Source organism: Tetrao urogallus (assembly GCF_951394365.1).
Source record: "Tetrao urogallus genome assembly, chromosome: 2".
NCBI lineage: Eukaryota > Metazoa > Chordata > Aves > Galliformes > Phasianidae > Tetrao > Tetrao urogallus.
In genome coordinates, this window is record NC_136814.1 from 104,267,907 (window position 1) to 104,287,442 (window position 19,536).

At 52.0% G+C, this 19,536-nt stretch overlaps 1 protein-coding gene across 2 annotated transcripts in view; it reads right to left on the reverse strand.

The window, feature by feature from the left end:
* Window positions 1-2,498: 2,498 nt before the first annotated feature.
* Window positions 2,499-19,536, reverse strand: part of NCOA1 (nuclear receptor coactivator 1) — a gene marked incomplete at both ends in the record, with an annotated part of 56,718 nt that continues 39,680 nt past the window's right edge. Inside the window, 10 exons of one of the 2 annotated variants that reach the window (XM_079532784.1) lie at window positions 2,499-2,663; window positions 3,822-3,911; window positions 4,778-4,961; window positions 5,706-5,880; window positions 7,548-7,947; window positions 9,165-9,266; window positions 9,465-9,779; window positions 12,111-12,279; window positions 15,436-15,562; window positions 18,539-18,724. In XM_079532784.1, the coding sequence (XP_079388910.1) occupies window positions 2,499-2,663; window positions 3,822-3,911; window positions 4,778-4,961; window positions 5,706-5,880; window positions 7,548-7,947; window positions 9,165-9,266; window positions 9,465-9,779; window positions 12,111-12,279; window positions 15,436-15,562; window positions 18,539-18,724 (1,913 nt within the window). Of the gene's footprint in view, window positions 2,667-3,821; window positions 3,912-4,777; window positions 4,962-5,705; window positions 5,881-7,547; window positions 7,948-9,164; window positions 9,267-9,464; window positions 9,780-12,110; window positions 12,280-15,435; window positions 15,563-18,538; window positions 18,725-19,536 lie in introns of both variants that reach the window. The other variant, XM_079532783.1, reaches the window with a different exon arrangement.

Sequence of the window (19,536 nt, forward strand, 5' to 3'; positions counted from 1 at the left end):
AGGAACATTTTAGGGTTTGGGGGCTGGTTGTGAGGAACAAACATTGTAGTTTGGGGGCTGGTTGGGAGCAACAGACACTGCAGGGCATTTAGGTTGGTTGGAAGGACCCCAGACGTTATAAGGATTTTTGGTTGACTGGGAGGAACAAACACTGTAAGGCTTCTGGGTTAGCTTGAAGGACCCAAACATTGTAGGGTTTTTGGGCTGGCTGGGAAGAACAAACCAGCTTTGGGGCTGGTTGGGAGGACCCAAACACTGTGTAGGGTTTGGGGCTGGTTGAGAGGAACAAACATTGTAGGGCCTGGGGGTTGGTTGGGAGCAACAGGACATTTGAGTTGGCTAGGAGGACCCAAACATTTAGGGTTCTTGTGCTGGTTGGAAGGACCCAAACATTGTAGTGTGGGGGCCTACAATCGGCTGTGGGGCCAACTGGGAGGACCCAGACACTGTAGGGTGTCAGGGCGGGTTGGGAGAACCCAAGCAAGGTAGGTTTTTTGTGCTGGTTGAAAGCACCCAAACACTGTAGGGCTCTGGAGCCAACTGGGAGGACTCAAACACTGCAGGGTGTCAGGGCTGGTTGGAAGGACTCGAACACTGTAGGGTTTTTGAGCTACTTGGGAGGACCCAAACCTGGTAGGGCTTTGGGGCCGGTTGGGAGGCCCCACCACCTCTGGGTGGTGCCCAGTGATGGGCCCAAAGCACGATGCTTTATGGCCAGGACCCTTACCCCACTGTGACCCCTCTGTGGCTCAGCCCCATCACCTCAGCGCCCATCAACAGCGCCTTTCTCCAGGGATGCGTCGGCACAGAGACAACGAAACGTCAGCTGGCAACTCCGGTTCTTTTGTCTTTTTTTTTTTTTTCCTCTCTTTTTTTTTTTCTTTTTTTTTCTTTTTTTTTGTCATCTTTAACTCTTGCAAATGTCAATCAACAAAGCTACACATTTGTTTTCCACACACCAGCGCGATTGGAGAGAGAGAGAGAGAGAGAGAGGGAGAAAAAAAACCCCATCGCCCCCCACTCTCATAAAAGTCAGCAGTGAATATTAAAAGCGACCCCCAACTAAAAGAGAAGAAAACAAATTTATACAGAGCTCAGAGCTATTTACAGTGACAGGCTCGAGGGAAAAAAATAAGCTATCTCCCGACAGAGAATTCAATTATTATTATTATTTTATTATTATTATTTTAAATAGTTTAAGCTACCTCAGCTGTTAAACACAATCAAAGCAGAAAGAACCGACTGCTTAATTTTATTTAATATTTAATCAGAAAATTTTATCTACAATAATTGACAGAGCCCTCCCCCCATCCTTCCCCCTAAAAATTATTGCAGTTTTTTTGCCCCAAACTGTTCTTTTTTTTTTTTTTTTTTGGTCTTTTTTTCCTTTTTTTCTCTTTTTTTTTTTGCCTATTAGTTTTTCCCCCCCATTGCAATATACACATCATCGCCCCCCCTTGTTCCGCCGGGGCGCCCGAAACCAGCATAAAACATGGGAAAAAAACAAAAAACAAAACAAAACAAAAAAAAACCAACAGTGGGTCAAAATACTCTTTGCTTTTTGTAGGTTGCTTCTTCTTTTTTTGTCTTTTTTTTTTTTGTCTTTTTCTTTTTTTTTCTTTAAAACCGACAAACTCACGATTGCTAGAAAAAGCTGATTGTACGCACAAGCGGGTCGGGGTGGAAGGAAGAGAAGGTTTGTTGTTGAAGCGTGTGTGACTCAACCCGGCCTTGTTTGCAGAAATCCAACGTCCATCCCTATCTGTGCCCCGTGCCGAGACGTCAGCAGTGACAGATCCAGCTGCAACTGAGCTTGCTCTTCCTCCTCCTCGTCCTCCTGCGCTGCCGCCGCAGTCCTCCAGCTGCCTTCTCCCCCTCCCCTCCCGCCTCCCCGAGAAACCTCCGTCCACGTTAAGAAGCCAGCGAACTGATTACAAAAATAAGAATCATCTCTACGTTTGGCTCAATGAAACCGACCGTCCCGCCTCGTCGCGTCGCCAACGCCCAACGCTTTGTGGTTGGTTTGGGGGTGGTTTTTTTTGGTGGTTTTTTTCTTTTTTCTTCTTTTTTTTTTTTTTTTTTTCTGTTTGTTTGCTTTTTTTTAAAAAAAAAAAAAAAAAAAAAAAAGGGGTGGGAGGAAGAGAAGGGGGGGAAATGGGGAAAAAAAATGGGGGAGGAAAGGGAAACAAGGGGGGAAAAAAAGAGGGGGGGGGGAATGGAAACCAAAGGGGAAAGAAAGGAAGGGAGGGGGGGGGAATAAACAAAACCCACCGAAAGAACCCCCGAAACAAAACGAAACAAACCCCCTCCCCCCTTTTTGCTCCAAACACTACGAGCTGAAGAATGGCTGCGGTTTGAGATATCAAAAATCTCAGAAAAATATATAATATATATATTTATATATCTCTGTATGTCTCATTATTTAAATTTTTTTTTTCTTTTTCTTTTTTTCTTTTTTTTTTTTTTTTTTTTGTGTGTCACATTCCTCGAAAAGCGGTTTATTCAGTCAGTAGCTGCTGAAGAAGGCTCTTCTGTTGGCCCTGCGGGGTCGGCGGCACCGCGGCGGCTTTCGGGGCGCCCAGGGGAGCCGGCGGGTTCAGGTAGGGATCTCCTACCAGATTCACTGTACACTGCACGTCGGCAAACACCTGAACCTGCTGTACCTGCTGGGACACAAAAGACAAGAGGGGCTCTTAGCGGGGATGGGGCAGGGGCCGGCGGCGACGGACTGGGAACTACGTGAAGTGGAAACTCACTAGAGACTTCCTCTAGTCTGGAGCCACCACAGAGAAGAACTCTTCTGTCTTCTTTTCCTACAAAAAGAAAACCGCTGCACTCATTCGGATCAGAGCTCGGCAAGGTTCACAACGTTGCTCGTTCGGAAAAAAATAATAATGATTAAAAAAAAAAAAAAAAAAAAATTGGGGGGAAAAAAAAAAAAAAAGGAAAATATTAAAAAAAGAAGAAGAAAAAAAAAAAAAAAAAAAAAAAAAAGAAAGAGGAAAAATCAGCTTGGCTCATCCCGGGAAAGGGGCGGCCATAAGGCAGCAGCACGGGGCAGACTGGAGGCGAGCGAGGAGGTCCGGAGCTGCTTTACAAAATGAGGAGCGGTGGTGTGTGTGTGAGCACAAGGACGGAGCCCGCGGGGCGCTCCGAAACGAGGAGACTCATCAGCGGCGGGAGCGCAAAGCACGGAGCCCGCGGGCATCGGCGCTCGGACTGGCAGGCACGGACGGACAGACAGACGGACAGACGTCGCCCCGCAGCCTCCCCGCTCCCTCCGGACATTCCCTTTCAAATCGCCTTCCCTTCCATCCCCGGGATGGATCGTTCAGACTGAAGACCTGAGCCTAGGAAAGAACTCCTCCCGCTGCTGTCTCCTCTTGGGCTGCTCTTGGAGACGGATGGGGCTGAGCACCTCCCGTGCTCAGTTATTTCCCGGCTTGGCTGCAGAGCTTCTGCTCAGTGAGCAGCTCTCCGAGGTCCCCAAGCACCACTGCACCATAGAATCCCCAAACTGGAAGGGACTCTTACAGGCCATCTGTCCCATTTCCTGCACTGAAAAGGCAAACCCACAGCTCCACCAGTGCTCAGAGCCCATCCAGCCTGACCTTGGCTGTCTGCAGGGTCGGGACACCCACTGTTTTTCAGGGTGACCAGCAGGGTCAGACCTAGGCCTGCAAATTGAAACAGTCCTGGCTAACAGCTCGCCCGTGCCAAGCGTGCCGACATGGCATGGCTGGAGAACATTCAAGTTTTATCGGCAGCACAGCAAACTCCTCTCTCTGTACCTGAGATGTGCTTAGCAGTTTCTTACTGACCTGCGCCCCATCTGCTTCTGTTTTCAAAAGGTCAGTGGAGGAAAGCTGGTTGCAGTAAAGGCCCGTGGGTCTCAGCGCCGGGTCGTTTACCTGTCAAAAGCAATAACAAAGCTCAGAGTGGGCTCTGGATGTCCCCAAGGCACTCATTACCCTCTTGAGCTGAGCTGGGTGGGTCCGGGAAACTCAGAGCCCAGGTGGGTTTGGGGAGGGGGAGCCCATGGGGCAGCAGCAGCATCCTCTCATTCTGAGGCTGGGATGCATTTTGTCTTTCTCTCAACCTCCTGCACTTTGCCTTGGGCTGCTGCCAGGGACACGTGGTCTCCAGGGAGCGTGGCATGTCACCAAACGCATTTGACACGAGGGGGAAAAAGCTGCTGGGGAAGCTGCAAGCCCCAGCCTGCAGCACTCCCACACAAACCCAATGAGCCAAGAGCAGCTCTAAGGAGCTTAATGGCACTGAGACAAACCCCAGCAGCTAAAATTTCAGGAGGGGCAGAGCCTCAAACAGCCACAGTGCTCGGCCATGGCTGGTGGCAGTGTCCTGGGCACAGTCAGCTAAGTGCAGGTTTCCATGCCCTCAGTTTGGATACAGCTACCAGGAGATAAGCAAACCCATCCCCAACACCTTGTCAAAGCAGCTCTGGAGATGCTGGGATGCTTTGCCTTCCCCTAAGGACACAGAGGCTGCAGCCTCCCCCGAGTCTAACACAGCTCAGAGCAGTGTCAATGGAGCAGGGACATCTGCTGCCCTTCTTGGGAAGGACTGGAGAAGGGGAACCCAGAAATGCATTGTGGCAAATCCCCAGCACTAAACCCACAGCCAGGGGAAGGTTGGGATATGCACTGCTTGTAAATGAAGAAATTACAGAAACAAATGAATCTAACAAAGCTGGGGAGACCCGTTAGGAAAGCAACCCTCCAGAAAGCTGGGGAGGGCTGTCAGCAGTGGCACTGACCTGTTCTGAGCACATGGAGTTCATCCCAGGCATCTGCAGCGAGTTCATCTGCATCTGTCCTGCCATGGGATTCATGTTCTGGACGTTGGTGTTTCCTCCTGCCATGGAGACCGTGATGCTCATGTTGTTGTACATTCCCTGCTGGGCCGGTGCTGGCTGAGTCTGCCCCGTTTGGCTGAATACGCTGATGGAGAGGGGAGAAAAGGGTTAACCAAGTGCTGGTGGGAGCATGCTCTCTGCCTGCCTGTTCTGGAAGGGATGAAGCATGTGGAGACATCAGAGGAGCTTTAGCCACCCGAGGAAGCCCTCTAAGGCTGGTGACTACTGTAGGAACATCTGCCCTCTGCTCCTCAGTGTGACGTGGTGGGGCAGGAGGGACAACAGGGACGAGAGAGGACCATCAAAGAAGTGATGCAAAGCCCTGGGTGAGGTGACACCAAGCCCTGCTTGACCCGGGAAGGTCAGCTGAGCTATCAGCAGGCACAAAGCAACACAGCCTTTTTAATTTTAACTTTTTAATTGTTCATTCCTGGAGATCTGAAGCTCCAACCTGACTTGCACAAAACCAGTCTGATGGCTCTTCCCATTCGCTTCCAAAGTCTATCAGCTTTCACAAGACATAATGAAGCCACCTCACTCCAAGAGCTCCTCACTGATTTAAACCACTGTGCTGGGTCCTTCTGGCCATCCCAAGACAAGGTGAGCATGAAGCCATGGTTGACTTGCACATGGAGTGAGGACACTGGATGTAGGTTCAGCCAGGCTGGGACTGTCTTCTTGGTGTCACCATGTCTGCTCTTGGTGTCCTGTCTGTTCTTCCCACGTCTCACCTCCCCACCCAGGCTACCCTAGCCCAGGTCAGTAGGGTAGGGGCTCCTTTATTGTCCCTTCCAGCCCGACCCACCCAATGACACCACGATGACCTTACCTGCTGTTCCCCATGGCTCCCTGCTGCCAGGTCTTCATGTCGGGTGACTGATAGCCCGGTGCAGGCGGTGCTGGCTGCAGCATTGGGCTTTGTGATGGAGGGAGCTGTGGTGACATCAGGGGACTGCTGGGGCTGAGCGAGGGGGCAAAGGCGGGCTCATTCTGCTGACCCATGCCTGGGGAAGGAAGGACAGACAGCATCAGCTGTGCGATTCCATTAGCAGCCTCCCCTCTTCCTCCTCATCCTGCAACTGCTGCCATCAAACCCGTGACTTTTGCCCTTGGAATCTCTGGTTTTCATTTCAAGCAGCTCTATCACTCAAATTCAACTAACTCATAGATGAATGATTGGGGAAACCGGCCCACCACGTGGTTTCCACCAGCAGGTGCTCCAATTTCGTACCACACCTGTGTGGAAAATAGCCAAGGTAATGCCAAGACAATGGCAAAGGTGCTTCCTGCAGGGCTCTGCTCATCGGTTACGTGTGCCATGCTGAGACCCCACACTGTTGCTGAATGGGAGCAGCTTCAAGCACCCGACATCATCCTTGCACCACTCTGCACAGGCTCACCAATGTCATCAGAGCTCTTGTGCCCAGGCAAGAAGCATGAGCTGGCTGCAGCTCATTTCAGACATCTCAGCAACAATAAGGACTTTTCCGGAGCATATAAAGTTAAGGAAGCACAATTTAGAGAACTGCTTTGCAGTTTCCTTTTTGCAGAAAGAATGAACAAAGAAATGAATCATTGGCCAAAATTATCTATTTTGAAGGGGATTCAACCAGGAAAGGTTTGCTTGAGATATACAGAGCAGTGAGATGTGGTGCGAAAGACTGGATGTTGTGTTGAGGGACATGGTTTAGTGGGAGCTATTGGGAATAGGTGAACGGTTGGACTGGATGAGCTTTTAGGTCTTTTCCAACCTTGGTGATTCTATGATTCTATGAAACGGTGGCAGTATGGCTCTGCCCTTTACACAGAATTACAGAATCACAGAATCACAAGGTTGGAAACGACCTGCAAGATCATCTAGTCCAACCACCCTCCCATTCCTATCAGTGCCACAAGCACTAAACCATCTCTCGTAGCTCCTCATCCAGGCGCCTCTTGAACACCACCAGGGACGGCGACTCCACCACCTCCCTGGGCAGCCATTCCAGCGCCTGACCACCCTTTGAGAGAAAAAATTTCTCCTAATATCCAACCTAAACCTCCTCTGGTACAACTTCTTGCCATTTCCTCAGGTCCTACTATTTGCCTGGGAGAAGAAGCCAGACCCTTTTGCACCACAACCTCCCTTCAGGAAGTTGTAGAGTGCAATGAGGTCTCCCCTGAGCCTCCTCTTCTCCAGACTGAACAATCCCAGCTCCCTCAGCCACTCCTCATAAGACTTGTGCTCCAGACCCCTCACCAGTTTCGTTGCCCTTCTCTGGACACGTTCCAGGGCCTCAATGTCTTTCTTGTAGTGAGGGGCCCAAAACTGAACACAATACTCGAGGGGTGGCCTCACCAGTGCTGAGTACAGGGCGATGATCACCTCCCTGCTCCTGCTGGCCACACTATTTCTAATGCAGGCCAGGATGCCGTTGGCCCTCTTGGCCACCTGGGCACATTTTGCCTATCCTTCCCCACTGCTTTTACACCACTGGTGTAAACGCAAGCAAAACCCCAATGGCAGCAAAATCCATCCCGTGTGCTGTTTGCTAAACGTGGGTTTTCTAGGGTCACCCCTGTTCTTCTCCTATCCCCGCACCCCTCCAGTTTGCCCATTCCCTTGCCAACCACCCCTACCCAGAGACGCCGGTTCCAAGAGAGGCACGCAGTCCCCTCCATCCCCACCTACCTGATCCCGAATACTGAAAGATGTTCTGCTGCATCTGCGGCGTCATCCCGGCACCGAACTGCCCTCCGACGCTGCCCATCATCCCCCTGGTCACCATGCCACCACGGTTGGCCAACGCAGCCTCAGGGCTGGACGCCAGCTGCGAGAAGGGGCTGGTGGAGGTGGGAGGGTTCCCAGGGCTCGTACCGTAGTTGGGGGGATAAGGGAATTGCTGTGGGGGAGCCTGGGGGAGGCGGGCGGCCCCCATTTGCACCGGGAGCCCGGCTGAGGGTGGGAGGTTGTTGCCAAAGCTCTGCTGTCTCATGAGGATGGCTCGCTGCTGCATGAGCTGCCGTTGCCGGTGCTGCTGGCTGTAGAGCTCGCGTTGACGCTGGGCCAGCATCTGGGCGTTGAGGGGAGGCTGTGGGGAAGGAAGATGTTAAAAGAGTTAACTCCTCTTTGCATCTCAGTGTACAGCTCAGAGCCCCGGGAGCGACAAGCCGTGCCCCTCTCTGGGGCAACAGGCCTCGATTTGTGAAGGGAAGCTGGGAGGAAAAAAGGGAACGCAGCACCAAGGAGCGACTGGGGAAATGCTGTAGATTGGATATCTGTGCAAATCAGTGGTTGAGGATCTCAAAGGATCGGCCCTCATCCAGGCTGTGTTCCCCAGCCAAATGGGAAAGCCTGTATGATTGCCCTGCTACCAAGTATGATCGCTTAGTTATGGGATCATTGCTTCTAGTGGATGCAGCAAAAGCCACCTCTTGCGCCCTTCACAGAATCATAGAATGGCCTAGGTTGAAGAGGACCACAGTGATCATCTAATTTCAACCCCCTGCTATGTGCAGGGTCGCCAGCCACCAGACCAGGCTGCCCAGAGCCACATCCAGCCTGGCCTTGAATGCCTGCAGGGATGGAGCATCCACAACCTGGGCAACCTGCTCCTGTGCCCTTCAGGGAAGGCTCCCAGCGAGGAGTGCCCAACACCAGGATCTCCGACCTGGACCCTGTAAAATCACTCCATGACATTTCCCCTGGCACTGGGCTCCTTCCCTAGCTGCCGGGCCAGATGTGCTCCCATCCATCACCATAGGAGCTGCAGCGCAGCAAGAGAGAACTCAACAAAGCCATCACAACTGCCAATGGAGCTCTGATGGAAAGCGCCGGGTCCCTCTGTCTGCAGCTCATATTCCCCACCAGAGATGTTGTGATGCTTAACGAAACTTGCAGGCTTCTCAGAGAAGTGGAATAAAGTTACCAGAACTCAGCTACGCTTTCCAACTCCTCCTTGCAGGGAGCAGATGTTTTTATCCACTTTATTAGAAGTGAAACAAGAACTTTAGGGCCTGGGGATTTGCAGGATCATTAAGAAGATTTCACTGGAGATTCTGGTATTTAAAGGATGGCATCTATTTTCCAAAGATCCTTCTCAATTAACGATCTTGGCACGTTTGTCTCTAAGCAATAATGAGGTCTTTGTGCCTTACCCAAGTGTAGGGGATGGAGTAAAGGGGGAGGAAAAAGAATCACAAAGGCACATCTGGAGCCACTCCTCTGCATGGTGGGTGATGTTCCCATCCCCAGGGAATGAGCAGATGGGACTGAGCTGCCTTTGCCACCACGCTGCATCCCCCTTACCTGCGGGGTCATCTGCTGCTGCATGCCTGCCCTCATGTTGATGCCCACGGGGGAGCTGGCTGCAAACTGGTTGAGGATCGCCTGCCGGTTCTGATGGATCAGCTGCAGGGAAGGGAGGACAGTCAGGAAGGTTTTCCAGCTACAGATGCAGATGTTCCAGCAATATTTTCCCTTAGTGTCCACCCAGCCTCCGGCTACTCAAAGCCCTTCCAATCTCCCCTCATTGCAGGACTGGCGCTGTAGGGAGGACGCTGCATCCCTCTCACCCGTGGATCCAGCTGGGGGTTGGGGGGACTTTACCTGCTGCTGGCCCTGCAGCCGTTGCTGCAGCTGAAGTCGCAGCTGGTTGGGAGCCGTGGGGGGTCGGCTGAGCGTCTGCCGGGGCTGCATGGCCATGGTGGTGGGGAAGGCACCGCGCGGCGGCGGGACCTGAACCGGCATGGGACCGAAGGACGGCTTCTGCCGGACCATGCCGGGGAAGGCGGCAGGGAGGTTGGTGGTGGGAGATGCTGAGGAGTAAGGCTGGGGGTACATGCCGGGCTTCTGCTCCATCATCAGAGGAGGGGTGGCTTGCTGAGGCTGGAACCGTTCTGTCAGGGCTTCCAGCCCGCCGCCCTGGAAGGGAGAAGAGGGAAGAAAATCTTTACACTGGAGCCCCACCTGCAGCCATCCCCATCCAGCACAGCTCAAGGCCAGAGCTGTCCCAAGTGGGGTTAACCACCGTTCCTCAAGGCTTTGATTACGTTGGAGGGATGGGAGTGATTTCTGCTGGCTTGTTTTGGAGCAAGGACCCCAGGAAAAAAGTCCTTTGAGATGGGCTTGGAGTTCATCTCTCTATATCCAAAGCACTGATGGATTGTGGTGTGCTCACTGCTCATGGAATTATGGAAACCATGGAATCGTGGAACCATCAAGTCAGAGAATCACAGAATCATGGAACCACAGAATCACAGAACCATGGAACCACAGAAACGTGGAATAATGAAATCACAGAACCATAGAAACATGGAATCATAGAACCACGGAACCACAGAGCCATAGAATTGTGGAACAATGAAATGACAGAACCATAGAAACATGGAATCATAGAACCATGGAACCACAGAGCCATAGAATTGTGGAACAATGAAATGACAGAACCATAGAAACATGGAACAATGACATCACAGAATCATGGAATCACAGAACCATGGAACCATAGAATCATGGAATCATGAAATCACAGAACACAGAATCATGGAATCATAGAACCACAGAATCGTGGAGCCACACAATCATGGAATCACAGAATTACAGAATGGTTTGAGGTGGAAGAGACCTTAAAGCCCATCCAATCCCAACCATGGTAGAAACCATGGCAGGGACATCTCCCACCAGACCAGGTTGCCCAAAGCCATCTATCTTGTTCTTGAGCATCTCCAGGGAGGGGGCACCCACAGTTTCTCTTGGGCAGCTTGTGCCAGGGTCTCACCACCCTCATCAGCATCTCTTTGGGCACAGCATCACGCTTGGAGGATCAACAGGAACAAGGGACGTAGTCAGATCTTCTCCCTCTTCCATAAATTAAGATGGAATATATATGGCTCAAGGACTGGGTTCCAGGTCATAAACCAGCAGCCTACAACCAGACTTGATGCTTTTCTCATCTTTCCTCCCCAGACTACTCACTTTCCACCCAGCTCTTCCTTTCCCCATGTCCTCAGTAATGTGGAGGAGAGGGAAACAGCCCAAGTCCTGCAGGATGGAGGGGGCTCAGGGAAATCAAGGAGATCCATCTATGTCCTGAAGTGACAAAGCATCTCCAGGGCAACCACGTGCCTTCCTTCATAGCCAGACTGGATGGGGACTGAAGTATCTGGGCCTCAAGTGCAAAAATTTGAAGTCCAAGTAAATCCCTAAGCTCTCCCCAGGGATGTGAAGTCCTCCCTGCCAGTAACACATCCTACACAGGCTGCCCAGGGAGGTGGTGGGGTCACCATCTCTGGGGGGGTGTTCCACAACCGTGGGGACGTGGCACTGAGGGATGTGGGCAGTGGGCATGGTGGGGTGGGTTGGGGTTGAACTTGGGGATTCTGAGAAGTCTTTTCCAACCTGAATGATCCTATGATTCTGTGATTCACAGGCTTTCAGTTCTGCTCATTGTTTTGGAAAAAGCACGTGAGCACCACGGGGCAAGGAAAGAGAAACCACTCCATGAAAAAACCCGAGCAATGCATCTCATCTTCCACGTCCCTTACTCTCTGCCTAAATTCAGGCTTCCCCCTGGCCATGCCCTGTTATTTAGAACAACCCAAATCCTTCAGATGCCTCTGCACGGGCGCCTGTGGCCGTGGCCATGGTGCTATCTGAATCAGATAGCAACGCCGGAGCAAAACTGTCATTTTTTTCCACGGTTAAATTAGAGGAGAGGGGCAGCTGCAGTGTAAGCCAATCTCAACAGCGAGGGCTGCGGGCTCTCATACCAGCCAGGCCATTAGCTATATTATTAGGCAGCACAATTAAGGCTCAGGAATCTGTGCCTGTGGGACTCCAGCTGGAAGACTCCTCCACGCCCCAACCCCAAGCGCGGCGGGGAAGCGGGCCGGGCTGCCAGGCCTCCCCACGCCCCGACACATGAGCTGCCCTTTGAAGGGCTGACGTTTCTCATGGGGGATGGCGTTTTTAAGCCGAGAGCGGCCTATTGGATTTCATGGGGATGCTTTCCAACTTTTTTTTTCTCTGTGGAATGGCAGAGGATTAAGTATCCTCTCCGAATCTGATGCGCTTTCCCACTCACATCTGGCCTCCCGTGACCAGATGTTGGAAATCCTCCTCCACGCTCATGTCAGAGCTCAGCATCTGCTGGAACTGGATGATCCTTAAGGTCCCTTCCAACCTCAGCTGTTCTATGACTGTATGACCTGACCCCGGCCCCAACCTCTTTCCAACCCCACCGAGCCTCTCTACCTGCACCAGTTTGTCAATGCCAAGGGCTCGGTCCAGCTCAGCCAGCTCCGTCTCATCCTTGCCGCTCAGGAAGGACACGAGCTGCTCCAGCAGTGCCTTCTCATCGTTGCGGCCCTCCGGGGTGGTGGGAGGACACAGGAGCTCGTCCAGCTGCGAGGTGATGCAGGGGCTGCGGAGACAAAAGCCCGAGGAGACACGTGAAGGGTTGTCAAAGCAGCAGCGGGGCTGAGCCATAGAAAATCCTGCTCTGCACTGCGTCGTTGGCCTCCCACCCACGACCCCGCTGCCAGGATGAAATCCCATGGGGAATGGAGCCAGCGCTGTGCTTCAGTGGGGTTCTGGAGGACCACTTGGTGCTTTTGCTCTGCAGGAGTTACAGGCAGGGCGGCGGGAGGCAGAGCACAACGTGAGCAGGGAGCGGAGCGGGAGGTTGGGAAGGCGCTGGGACAGCTGGAAAAGAAACAGCTGAAGGCAGAGGGAACCTTTTAGTTGCAAAAAGAAGATTTCTGACAAGCTCGCTCGATATTCTTTGGGAATAAGATTAATATGTAATGAGAGACATTCCAATGACGTGACTAATTGGAGTCAATCGGATTTGCCGGGTCTGACACAATGAAGGGAGCCATGGCACATCACGCTCACAGAGAGACACAAAGGAGAGAACTGGAGCATGCCAGCAGTTCCCAAGCAGCAGACATGTTTATCCTTTTAGCTCCAGATGAGGACCAGATGTACAGTAAGGAACTGAAGCCAATGGGACCGAGAGTGCTGCAGCCAACACACGCAGTTTAATCCAGGGAAAGAAATACCGGGCGCTGGGACTTCTTACATTACAGAGCAGGGGCAGAGAGGGAAGCAGGGAGATGGAGGTGAAAAGCAGGGCTGGTTTCCTGCGGCCCAGGTCCCTGCTACTGGCTGCTTTGTACTGAACCACTCGGAGGGCCAAAGCCAAAGATGAGAGCTGGCTGCTCAAAGCCATCAATCCTGCAGAGAAAGTGGGGGACAAAGTTTTTCTCTGCATTAACAGGCAATGAGAGGATGAATGCAGGCTGGCAATTTCTCTTCGTCTCACCACAGACCTCTGCGTGGATGGTTTATAAGGAGACCGTGGGACAGTACAACCCTTAGATAGGAAATAAACCTCCTAAAGTGAGCACCATGTGTGCAGCACCCCATGCAGGTCAGCCCCATGCTGGCAGGTGGGAGGAATTTGGTGTCAAATGCTGCTTGAAGTCCCATAAAACATCTCCCTGGCATGGCTTCCAAAGGCCTCCTGCCCAGCACAGATGTCCTGGACACCGAGGGCATCTCTGCTGGCACAACATGCCAGTGCTGTGGCCATCAAGCCAGGCCCTGGGTTACATTCTTGATCTTGGGGGATTAGAGCAAGATGTGTGAGAGCCGCCTGCAGCACCCTGGATGTAGTTCAAGGTGCCTTGGACCTGGACCACAGTGCCTCTACCACTCTTCCATCAATGACACAGAGCACTTAGGCTCAGAGCACAGAAGGGGGCGTGTTGTAACCATCCCACTTGATGAAGAATTGAAGATCCAGACGGGTTGGGGACAGGGAGAACTTGCAAGGAAGCTCCCCTTGGCCAGGCGGGTCAGCTCACTGAGCAAGGCAGGAGCTCTGGTGATGGATACATACCTTGCAGCTGGAAAACCTTCACAACCCCTAAAGCAAAAGCTCTGCTGGTAACTCAGTTAAGAGAGGAGTTGCTCTGCAGCTGGAGCCCAATTGAAGGCACACGATGCAGAACAATCTGTGCATGTTATCGGTGCAGTTTATGGCTGTGCCACTAGGTGGAACTGCACAGATCCCAGCCAAGCCTCTGACTTCAGACTTCCTCTCCGGCTTTATAGAGGAATCTGCTCTCTTCAATTTCTCTGCCGTTGCTTTTCAAGTCTGTTGTACCAAAGCAGAGCCTGAAGACCTCTGCAAGGGCTGACGAACCCCTTCCTTGTGATGAAGCAAGTTCTGGAAGGGGATGCTGAGAAGCAAGCCTTACCTACAACACAGTGTCTGCTTTTTGCTCTGGGGCACTCAAAATGCTGCTCCAAAGACTGCCAAGGCAGCTCTCACCTATGGAGCTCCATCAGACATAAGGCTGCTGAAGTTATTGTAGGGAAGTGAGGTGGGAAGTGAACTGGGCACCAGCAATGCTGCCTGGTTCCGTGCTTGGAGCACAGGGCTGCTGAGTAAGGTAAGGTCATTTTCCCCTGATAAAGCAAGTGAAGCAGCATTTTAAGGAACATTTGTAGCTAAAAATCAAGATTGATTTTTAGAACTGCTCTGCCCTTTGCTGGATATGCCCCACAGATCTCACACCGACGACGAAACTGCAACACCACTGAGATGTAAAAAGGAAGCTGCTTCCTTGCAGCAAGGACTCGAGCTGATGTAAACGCTCTTCATTTAAACAGGGATTGGTTTTATCTCCCAGTAATTTCAAGCAATGAGAGGCTGAGTCTTTCCAGCCAAAATCCAAGATCCATGTGCACAGCAGAGACCACTTAGGCAATTCTTTTCTTGGGCCGAGTGAAGAGTTTTTAGAAATGAATCCAAACTTAGCTCCTAGAAGAAGATGTCTGGCTCTTGCCTTCTCAAATACAATTCTTACACGTTCGCTCTTTGTGGCAGGAAAACAGAAGCTTTGCTTATCTGTGAAGGATTTAATTAGCAACCCATGGATGGATTTTGGCAGCGAGGGCCGCAAAAGGATCCTCCCAGAGCTCATCATCTATCTAACAGGTACCTGACCTCTGGGCATGGGGAAGGACTCAGCCTCTGTCCACAGTGCCAATGCTGATGCCTTGGAGAGCTCCTGAATGACGAAGCCCTGTGACCTCTGTGTGGCACCAAGCAGAGAGCACTGCCAGCAGGGCTCCCTGCCCTCCTCACCTCCAGCCTCAAAATAATTGACCTCCAGGCTCCTGCAATAGCATTGCTATGGCATTTAGAGCCAAGGAATGATGTTGCATGCTGAGGTGATGACGCCTGGGCTGCTGTGCTGGGCAAGGACCTAAAGAGGACCTTTCAGCTGAAGCCAAGCAAATGGGGACAGCGAAGATCTGCAGTGACATGAAGACACAAAACTGTCCCGTGGCTCTCGTGACGCCACTGCTGACCCCAGAAAGAGAAATGTGGGAGAATTTTAGCTGCAGTATTGGTTAGTGAGGACTTTCAATGTGGATATATGGGATTAACTGGCTCTGGACCAAGAACTGATGGTGCATGCCCTGTTTACAGAGGCAGAAATTGCTAGAGCATCCCAGAGTCCTGCTGGGTGAGATGAGGAAGCCACCGAGCTGCAGTACTTACTCTTCAGGTTTACTCAGCGTGCTTCGGTTCATGGGTGCCATGCTGTTATCTGTCCATGGGATCTGCTCGCCCATGCCTGGCTGCCCAAACTGGTGATCTGGCACCCCCATCTCCAGCTCTGACATCCCTGTGGGTAGAAGAGGGGTCGGGGGAGGAAGCGTTAGCGTGCCAAGGGGACTCAGGCACCCTAGGGGATGTGCAGAGAGATGCTGGGAGTGGGCAAAACCACAGCCAAGGTGCCATGCTCATGCCCAAGGCACTCTGCCATAAAGGCATTGATCTTTCTGCAGATAAATCCTGTTAGAGATAACATGCAAAAAATCCAGAGCTTGGTCTCATACTCAAACCCGAAGGATGAGCCTGGGCTTTGGGTGAACACCTGTGTGGCTGCTCCACCAGATCTGTGTGTCCTCAAAATGTACCAACGCTACGACCCCATCTCAGTTCCCCTTTCCTGAACATTTCCAGCAAGTTTCTCAAAATCTAGTCAAGTCAGAGGGCTCATTCTTGAAGGCCAGCTGTTAGCACTGGAGATTGTAGTTGAAAAAATAGCACACGCCCATTAGCATCTTCTGACTCTATTTTGGAGAAAAGTTAATTTGTGCAGGGAAAGGAGCCAATGCAATTAGATTAAGTTTAGCACAACTCGGAGCCTGAGCACAGGACAGGGAGATTTATGTGGATGGAGACTTTACATCATCCAACTCGAAATAGAATCACAGAGTCACAGAATCAATTAAGGCTGGAAAAGACCTCTAAGATCACCCAGTCCAACCCCAAGCCATCCTCACTGTGCCCACTGACCACGTCCCCAAGTGCCACATCTCCACTGTTCTTAGCACCTTCAGAAGATCAGAGAACACCTTGGCTACGTTGGCCATGGAGCCCCATGCAGATGGACACAAGGGATAAGCCCACTTCTGGCCAGGTTGGGATTGCTGCTTCAGGACATGTCATTGGTGGCCAATCCCATGGGTTTGCAGGGGACCACGGATGCGAATCTGTATTTTTTTTTTTAACTTCACCAAGCTCTGTTGTGATGATTTTTTTTTTCCCCAATAAAATACAGCACTGCAGAGAACTGAGGTGCCACCAGCACAGCTTCCAACATCCCAACAGAACAGAAATCCCAGGCACAGCTCAGGGAGGGCAAAGGAACAGGAGGCAGGACCTGGTGACTTGGTAGCACATCCAGAATGGGGAACTGCCCTATCTCTGTAGAGACAGAGATCTCTATATCTGGGCAAACCCAGCAGTGCTTGGTGTATTCCCTGTTGTCCCAAGGTATCCCCAGCTCCAGGCAATGACAGCTCCCAGACTGAGCTTGTTTTGTGGGTTTTACACCAAAACACAAGAGCCCTAAGCTTGCTCTTGGATGGAAGCAAGGAGAGGTGTTCCTTTACTTCTTGAAACGTCTTGAAAAAAGCCTTAAGGTTGCTTGGCAACAGGCGGATAAAAGCAGTGGCAGCAGTAGCTCCAGTGGGGCCGGCTCCACGCAGCCGCAGTGCAGAGCTCCAAGCCTTCCCTGCTTGCCTGACAACAGTTCCCAGTTCTGTTTCTGCTGAAAACTGCAGTTTTTTCCCAATCAAAGCATCAGCCTGCAGCTGCTCATGGTCATGAAGACGGGTGTCATGCTGCAGCTGCACAACGGCCTCCAGAGGAGGGAAGGTCATGGGTGGGACCCTGAAGCTGGTGCTGGGCTGATGCTGGGCACTGCTTGGAACGGGTAGGAAAACCGAGTGCTGAGCAGCTCAGCTGGTTGTGAGCATTGGGAAAAGAGGGGATCTGTTGAAGGAGGAAAGCTCAGATGGGGAAATACAGAGCGTGGGCACAAAGAACAAAGTGAAAATTTGGGGCCAGTGTGCTCTCGTGCGTCTTGCACAGACATGGGGCCATCTGAGCAACAAAGGGAGATGCCCTCTGTGCAACACATGAAACTCTTTGGAAAGAGAAGCTAGCAGAGGGAGAAGGTCAATGTCATAACAGTGTGTCGGGGTGTGTGTCCTCCCAGTGCAGTGGTCAGGGCAAGAGCTGTTGCTTACAGGTGAGCAGTGACACATGCAGGATGCAGGATGCCAGGGGACAGCAGCTCAGTCCCATCCCACACCATCCTTGCTACCACACTGGAGGAGCAGAGCTTCTGTGAGGTCCCTCTTCCAGTGTTGCTCAGTGCTAAATCCTTGAGGTGAGCCCCTTGTTCCTGCAGCCACGTATCAGCACAGCTGAGCTGTTGGGTGGACCTGGCCACTGCACCGTATCAAGGTCACCCCAAAGCAGCACAGGCAGTCCAGGCTTCATGGAAATCTATTTTGACTTTAGTATGGCCCTTATTCAGAGGGCAGGGAGGCCCTGGCACAGGCTGCATAGGGAAGCTGTGTGTGCCCCATCCCTGGCAGTAACCAGAGCTAGGCTGCAAGGGGCCCTGTGCAACCAGCCCATGGCAGGGCTTGGAACTGGGTGGGCTTTGAGACCTCTTTCAACCCAAACCAAGACACCTGAGCCACTGGCTTGCTTCATGTAGCTGGAAAGAGGAGGAAGGTTTGGGTTTGCATTCTTGAGATGTCAGAGGGGCTCTTCTCTAAATAGGGGTGAAGACGCTCTGTCATTCTTTCTCTCATGGCATTTTTTGACTTTTTAGAAAGAAAAGGTGGACAGGAGGCATATTTAAGCCCAGTTCTGCCACCCTGCAATTCTTCAGCACCCACAAGCATGAACACAGAGTCATAGAGTCATTCAGCTTGGATAAGACCTCTCAGATCTCAAGCCCAACCCCAGCCCACCCCACCGTGCCCACTGCCCACACTTCTCAGTGCCACATCCCCACGGATCTGGAACACCTCCAGGGATGCTGACCCCACCACCTCCCTGGGCAGCTGTGCCACTGCAGCACTGCTCTATAAGAGAAGAAATGTCTCCTAATTCAACCTGAACATCTCCTAGTCCTGCTCGAGGCCATCACCTCTCAAGACTTCCCCTTGGCTTTCCCTGTTTGTAACAGGGAGACCTGGCCCAAAAAAGCCCTCCAAGAGAAAGCTTTCCCACCACATCCCCCTTCTGCTGTCACAGCTGGCTGAGCGGAGCAGGTGCCCATGGCAGCACATACCTGTGTCAGGTGGGAAGGGGTTTGGTCCCGGCACAGTGCCCCTGCCCTGCTCGGCCGGCGCTCGGGGCCGCGGGCTGCTGCCGTTGGTTGCGGGGAAAGCAACTGGCCTCAGCTGAGCTGGCTCCAGTGGGTCACAGAACTCAAAGGGGGCACGAGCTGCCTGCATGCCCTGCCCGCTGCTGATAGCTGAGTTTGGAAAACAAAGATAAACATGTATATGCAGAAATTCAGATCTCTCCCCACGAGCTCATCGCAACATCACCCGCGGATGCAGTGCCCTGCCAGGAAGCTGACACTGGGTACTCTGGGCTAAGGGAGAAGGCTTGCATCTATAAGATGTATATAAATAGGTTTTATACAACAGTAGAAGAGAGGATGAGAACCAATTCCTTCAGAGTGAACAGGGATTCCTCTCAGGGGAGTGGCAGTAGTACAAGTGATACTCCTCGATGCTGCCTGAGTGCACTCCAGCTATGTTCTGCTGGGCACTGCTGGCTTTAAATCAATTAAAACCGCATGGGAAAACGATGCTGTTAAGCCTCGCATCGTTACAACTCTCATTTGCATGGATTTTCACAAGTTCAGCTGCAGCTTGCCAGCGGGGAGCATGTAGCAAATACTTCTGTTCACTCTCAGACCTTCTTTTCTGTATTTCTGCTGGGCAGTGATGCAGGGGATGGAATAAACTATAGCTGTGCATCAGGAAAAACCACACATGGGACAAAGCCCTGTGGGACCTGTCCTGGCCGCTGTGCTGATGCTGGGGCTGGCAGAGGACTAAAGGGGACCAGTGAGGGTGGCACAGGGCTGCTGATCAGGACAGGCACATGGCATGGGCTCCAGACAACAGCACTGTAACTTGGGGGCATTTGGACAGCCAAGTTTGTGCTCTGCTTGTAAAAGCCTGCTGGCCCTGTTTGCTGCTCACACCCCGGCACGGGGAAGCCAAGGAGCCACAGCTGGAGCCCTTGGCTTTCTCACTTGCTTGTGGGCTCCTT